General features: G+C 37.8%; 1 protein-coding gene across 1 annotated transcript; it reads right to left on the bottom strand.

The window, feature by feature from the left end:
* Positions 1-591: 591 nt before the first annotated feature.
* On the bottom strand, positions 592-5,146 carry TMEM17 (transmembrane protein 17). Its single transcript, XM_044660686.1, has 4 exons — positions 5,024-5,146; positions 2,967-3,070; positions 2,651-2,764; positions 592-1,696 (listed from the first exon to the last, which is right to left on the bottom strand). Exons 1-4 carry the CDS (start codon positions 5,121-5,123, stop codon positions 1,430-1,432), a joined length of 585 nt encoding a protein of 194 aa, XP_044516621.1. The 5' UTR covers positions 5,124-5,146; the 3' UTR covers positions 592-1,429.
* Positions 5,147-7,169: the final 2,023 nt, after the last annotated feature.

The following is a 7,169-nucleotide window of genomic DNA, read 5'->3' on the forward strand; positions in this document are numbered from 1 at the left end:
AGTCATATAAGCATGGTTCCTTAAACTAGAAATTAACAGATATCCTACTTCACAAATCAAGTTTCTTTATATAGTATATTAGTTCATTTAGGATAACCTAGAGCAGCTTAGCAAAGATGTGGCACAAGTGCAGAGCCTTCTTCTGCTTGATGACATTTTTTGCATGCCTCACCCCTCCATCCAGATGCCTAAAGCAAACACTTTCTCCCTCAAGTCTCTCTGAATTTGCCCTCTGGGCACTCGAATTTGGTAACGGTTCCACAAATTGACCTAGAGATTCTTAAACTTTTTTTGTCACAGACCCCTTTGGCAATCCAGGGAAGCCTATGGACACTTCTCAGAATCATGTTTTTAAAAGCATAAAATAAAACACAACAGATTTCAAAAGAAACTAATTCTGTTCAAATACACTTATCAAAAAATTTTTTGAAGGTTCACAGATCCCACATTAATAACCCTTGACCTAACCAATCTTGGATGAATTAACAACACAGTTCTTGGCCTATAAAAGGAAAAAAATGAAATCTCAGAGAAGTCATCAGCATCCCAAGATCTAAAGAATTACACACGAAAATGAATATTTGCTGATATTTTAATATAAGGATATTTTAAAAATCGATTATTTTGAAAACATTTTCACAACACTGGAAAAATATAGTAGACAATTTTTTAAATGGCAATATTATTATAAATAATATGCTATAGTATCAAATGCTGCCCTCTTCTCCCCAATACTTCTTATATTCAAGATAGGAATTGAAGCACTGTGGGCATAAAAATCCTATCTAGTATCTTCTCTGCAAATATTCTAAAAGCAAAGAATATGGATAAGCACATGCTTTTTTGTATGCTTCAAAAAAACATATTCTCAGAGATGGATGAAATGCTGACAATAGTCATGTCTATTTAAAGAAAAAAAAAGGCAAGCCCCTCTTCTCCCAAAAAGCACAAAACCATATTGATAGTTCTTAAAATAAATATGATGCAAATACAGATTAAGAGATTTTCTTCTACTATTAGAGGATACTGAACAGATTTTACTTTAATGCTGTAGCTATAATGTATCAAATATACAGGAAGAGCAAGACTAAAAATGTTAACTAAAAAACAAAAAAATCTGTTTTCAAGAAATAATATTAAGCATGATACAGATAATACTTTGATTTTTGAACTATTTTTTATCTGTGTTTTTGGCATTCTGGAGGTAAAGTCTGAATACAGCTGCCTATTCTCTCACGCCACGGAATTTCTCAGAGTAACAAAAATATAGGACATTATTTGCTTTGTTCTTTTTCTCAGGCAGGATCATTGCCTCAATACTTGGTATCTTCTGGTACAATCTGTCTGGTTTATTGTACAGACTCCTACTCAACAGCTGTGGACCGAAATCTTCTATAAATGTGGATCTGAAAACTTAGGAATTTATGTCCTAGTCTTTGCCTCTAATCATGCCTCTTGAAGATGACTGATCAAAACAGTCAAAGTCTTGTAGTTGAAAACTGGCAGCCAAATGGTTTGCCATTTTTTTCAAGGTAAAAAATGCCAAGACAACTTGTAAAGCAAGGAAAATGGTGAAGATGATATGGACTGCTCGTTCCAGGGGCTGACTTTTCAGACCTTCATTAAAGAGCAAGAAGAGAATTAGGGGCAACTGCAACAGAAAGCTCAAAAGCCAAAAGCCAGCCAGTTCAGGAACCTGCAACAGTAAAAATATTGTTAACAAGAAATTAATTTTTGATAAGGGTATAACCACATAATCAAAGAGTCAGCAAGTATTTATTTAGAACCTCCTATGGGCCTGGCACTGTAAGGCAATATAGAGGATAAAAAGTAATAGAGATACAGTCCTTGCCATAAAGTAACTTACAATTCATTTAGGAAGATAAAGCTAAGGGAAATTAAACAATGTGAGAACAACTCAAAATAGCACATAATTAAGTAATAACTTGTATGGTATAGGGTGCCATCAGAGTTCAGATATCTTTAAGTATGATGCGCATCAGAGACTACAAGACTAGCCTTACTTTAGGGTTTAGGGTCAGTAGGAAAGAGGAAATTTGAATTGATGATAGAAAGAGTAAAGGCCTGATTATGAAGGACCTTGGCAACTATAAGTAAATATGAATATATTTATAAAATACATATATATGAACATATATATATCCAATATTAATAGAATCACAAGGAGGAAGTGTTATAAAAGAAAAATCAATGTATTTGATAGAGACCTGGGTTTGAATCTTGTTGCTGACACTCAGCAATGATGTAATCATGAGCAGGCAAGTCCCTTAATCTGAACTTGAGTTTACTCATTGATAAATATTAACAATAATACTTTATAAGGGCTTTTGTCAGAATCGAATGAGTTAATTTATGTAGATGACTGTAAAACTTAAAGTGTTCTATAAATGTCTATTATTGTTATTATTATTGTTATGGTATGAAAATTATTTAGGTAAAAATGAGTAAGAGTGTAATCTATATGTATAATCTAGGAAATATTAATGAGTTTTTCCCCTTCCTTTTCAGACTCAAGATGCAAAGATTCCATTTAGTGTAGAAATAATATTTTATTGATAAAAGTAAAAAGTCTTATTGAATTCAAATATAGTACTGATAATAAGATTAATGATATGAAACAGGTTCCTACCTTCTCCTGTAGGTTGCCCATATATCCTAAATACAATCGGATAGCCTCAATCAAGGTTATTAGTATAACAACAGTGACTAGAATGAATTTATAATAATCAGGCAAGACGGGATACTGCAGACAAAGACAAATTGAGAACATATTATTATTAGTTAACATCATCCTTCTGGCAGTAATGTTATAGCTGGCTTACATCGAGCCTTGACATTCCAGGTTAAAATAAAGGAATGCAGACTTCTGACTTGTTGACAACTTAATAATAAAATAGAGAAATTCATGAGAAAGTTAAGCATAAGCAATTAGATTTTATACTTGCCTTCAGCAGGAGCATGATAATACTAGACACCCACCAAAATGGGAAGAAATAAATATTGAAATAGAGAGACATCTGTAATGCCAAACTGGAAACTATTTCATTATCTGAAGGAGAAAAGAAGAAAAGAGGAGTCAAGAAAAAGGCTATAATATTTCAGAAATTATTTCATAAATATTATTTTTACTCCTCAAAGTCTACATTACTAATTTTTACTCCTTTACATTACATTTTTACCCCTCAAAGTTTACATTATTAACACAAGAAATAGTAAACAGAACTGGACTTACAATTTTTTAAAATTCAAATTTTGTGCTAACTTACAACCTACAGAAGGAAGACCTGAATTCAAGTTCTGCCTTTGAAACATACTAACACAGTGACCTGGGACAAGTCACCATTCTAAACACTTCCTGCTCCAGGAAACACTTTAGATTTTAACTTCTATGTCAAGTGCTGACCTAGAAGCAGTATTTTCACTGGTAGATCTTAAACCAATATAATCATAGATCCAGTCTTCCTTAGTACAGTCCCTCTCCCTGCCCGCCAAAAATCCTGTGGAGTTATAATAGAGAGGTGATACTTTATTTAAAAATTTTAAAACTTTCAGAATGTTCAACAACTAAAGAACATAAATTATTTCAAAACATGTATCTTTTGCATATAAAATTTGGTCTTGTGTTATTCTGGAACTTAGATAACATTGTACTCTAATTTGTAGAATCTGTGTTGCCTTCTTTAGGACTTTTTTTTTTTTTAACAATCCTGAAAGATACATTATCTGATGACTCAAAATGGGATAGTGTAGCTTTTGTATATCATTGCTTTGTAATTACTGTGGACTAGGTCTTTCACTGTTCACATAGACAAAGTGTTGGCCTCAGTGTCTAATACATAGTTACACTCAGTAGGCCCCTCCCCACCAGCCTGTGGGGAATGGGGGTGGGTTGGAGAGTGATGTGAGAAATGTACCTGGGCACCAGACAATGTCTCACATCTAAAACCAGTTTCTCTGTAACAAAATTGCCCTGACTGCCATATTGTTATAAGGACTAGACCATCTGTAAATTTATTCTGCCAAGAAATTATTCCAGTCAGTCGCTAGAAACTGTGATGCAGTATTTTATTTTTGTTAAAAGAAATCCTAAGGAGATAATCTAGACTCTGAAAATCTGTGTACCAAATTAGCTAAATTTCAGAATAACATAATGAGCTTAGATTTTATGTGCAAAAGGCACATATTTTGAAATAATCCATATTCTTTAAAAAAAAAATCCTTACTTTGGGTCTTAGAATTACTACTGTGTATTGGTTCCAAGATAAAAGAGCCAGGCACTGGAGGTTAAGTGTCACAGAACTAGTAAGTGTCTAAGGTTAAATTTGAACCCAGGACCTCTCTTCTCTAGGTCTGGCTTTCTATCCACTGAGCCACCTAGTTGCCCCCAATAATCCATATTCTCCCTTCCCCAATACCAGACACCGTAAAGTTTGCCGGAAAACAGGGAGAGCGACTTAGAAACATATTTTCTCCCAGAAAGACCAAATACAGAGCTGAGGATTTTTGAGATGAGGGATTTTTCTTTTCTCTTTTTTTCGCTCCTTACATACGATTTTAGGGGACTTCTTCCATGTTATATTCCCGCAACGGGTCAGTAATTTCTAGCCTTAAAAAAAAAAAAGTTGACAGGAAGTGCTGAGATTTATCCAGGGCCACTCGATCTGAACTTGAGTTTAGGAATCTTCGTCCTCCAACTTAAAACCATGCGGGGGAGGGTGGGACGAGTACGACTAGCCTATAGGACATTATTAATTAAATAATTTATTCATTTCTCTCCCAAAATGGAACTCTGGCAGACCAAGCCCCGTTACTACTGGGTAAGGAAGAGTTGTCAAAGAAAGGGCCCTTCCTCTCCTCTCCCTTTCCCGCCCAGACCCCTTAGAAGGCTGGGCCGCCATGTTAGGTGAGGGCAATATCCCCAACGTCATTTCCCGTCCACTCACCTCCCACGCCCTCCCTTACCTAGTCCACTGTCCCCTTTCCGAACGCCTTGGCCACTCACTGATGTTGCTGTTGTTTTCCGGTCCGGTCCGGTTTGTGTCGGTAAACAGCGTTCGGCTCAAGTTTCCCAGACGCTCCCGGACTGGATCGGGCAGCTCCATGGCTTTGCTCTAGGGCCGCCGTAGCCCACTAGCCCTCCAGCCACAGTTCCCAGTGAAGCCCCGGTGCTCTCCTCCTCCCCCAACTCCCGCTGGCGGTGGTTCCTATGGCAACCCCGGGGGCGGGGCCGAGGGCTAGACCCTGGCGCCTGCGCGTTTAGGGCCCTTCCGTCACCTGGACCCTGCTGCTTAGGTCGGTTGGACTCTGAGCAGCTTAATTGAATCTGAGATGTCGTCCTGTCCAGCGCCTTTGTTTAGAGATTGGAAAACTGAGGTCCAGAGACGTGACCAAAAAGTCACACGCAGGCCTTAAGTTTAGCCGCTGGGAAAACAGAGAGGCCTTGGGTGGATCCTAGAAGGCCTGTGCAGAAGCCAGTTTTTCTCCCTCGCCAAATGCCCCCTATTCTGCCCGGAGTACCCTCAGACCAATGCAGCCTCTTGAAAACGAAGGTGGCGGGCCTTAGGAAATGCTAGGAAGGCCGGGTGGGGCATTCCCTCCTTTCCCCATCTCTTCCTTCTGAGCTGACAAGCCAAGCCCCCATGGCGTACACGCTTCCTCCACCTGGGGACCGTACAGTAGCAATGGCGTGACAGACAATAATAAGCAGAGAACAAGAACCCTGCTTACTGGGGAGGGAAGTGCTGTTACTGGCAGTCAGTCAACAGAATATTAAGCACCTACTACGTGCCAGGTCCTCTGCTAAGTGCTGGAAATAAGAATTCAAAAAGCTTGTATCATTCACTGTGGTACAATTGAATATAATGGACTTCTCTACTAGCAACAATCCAATGATCCAGGACAATTCTGAGGGACTTATGAGAAAGAACTGTGGGAGTAGAAACATAGAAGAAAAACAACTGCTTGATCACATGGTTCGTTGGGGATATGATTGGGGATGTAGACTCTAGTCTAAACTAACATTGTAGTGCAAATGTTAATAATATGGAAATAGGTCTGGATCAAGGACACATGTAAAACCCAGTGGAGTTGCACATTGGTTATGGGAGGAGATGGGAGAAGGGGAGGGAAAGAACATGAATCATGTAACCATGAAAAAATATTTTAAATTAATTAAATAAATACACTTTTCAAAAAATATTGTATCACTAATGATACAATGAATCATAGAAAGAATAAGAAAATGTTGGGTAACTGAGAAGGGGAAACAATTGCTTAAGAGGTCAAATGACTGACTGGTCAGTTATCCAGATCACTGCATAGAGCCTCCCCCACTCCCCTCCCCACAATCACTAAATAAATAGAACAGAACAAAATAAAACAGCAACAACAACAAAATTTGAAGCTGCTATTCTAGCAATGTAAGATTTTCCCAGAAGGGTCAATGACCCTACCAAATTAAATTTCTTGCTTTTCTCTGCCAGTGCTGCTGTCCAAAGGGGGATAATTACTGTCTTCCAGGACTCTATTACAATAATTAATAGGGATTAATTTGCTTAACATTTGAGGTATAGAAGAATTTTTCTATTTGCCAAAATTTTATTTTCACTGTCTTTTGAGACCATTGTCATGTCTTTCTCTGTATTTGAAAATAATTCGTAGTTATACTGTATAAATTTTAGTGCTACTCTAAAACAGGTATTCCTAACCTTTTGTGTTAGGTACCTTTTAACATTCTGTTGAAGCCCCTGGAACTCTTCTGAGAATAATGTTTTTAAATGCCTAAAATAAAAAAACATAGGAGTATAAAGGAAACCAGTTATATTTGTAATCCATGATTTACAGGGCCAGTTGCAAGAGTCTCTCCCTTCTTGGTAGAGATTGACTATTTAATGTCCCATTCTTATGGAAAAGATGGGCTTTTCTGGTTTCCAGCTGTCAGAGAGAAGATGCACAATTCCAACCCTTCAATCACATCCGTGAAGGGAGATCAAGAAGCCATGGTGTATGGAATCAGGAGGACCTGGGCTCAAATTTGGCCTCAGACACTGGGCAAGACACTTAACCCTGATTGCTCTAGCCCTTGCCACTCTTCTGTCACAGAACAGATTTACCTAGAGGTAACAGTTTAAGAAAGAAAGAAAGAAAGA

Source organism: Gracilinanus agilis, chromosome 2 (assembly GCF_016433145.1).
Source record: "Gracilinanus agilis isolate LMUSP501 chromosome 2, AgileGrace, whole genome shotgun sequence".
In the NCBI taxonomy this organism is placed as follows: Eukaryota; Metazoa; Chordata; class Mammalia; order Didelphimorphia; family Didelphidae; genus Gracilinanus; species Gracilinanus agilis.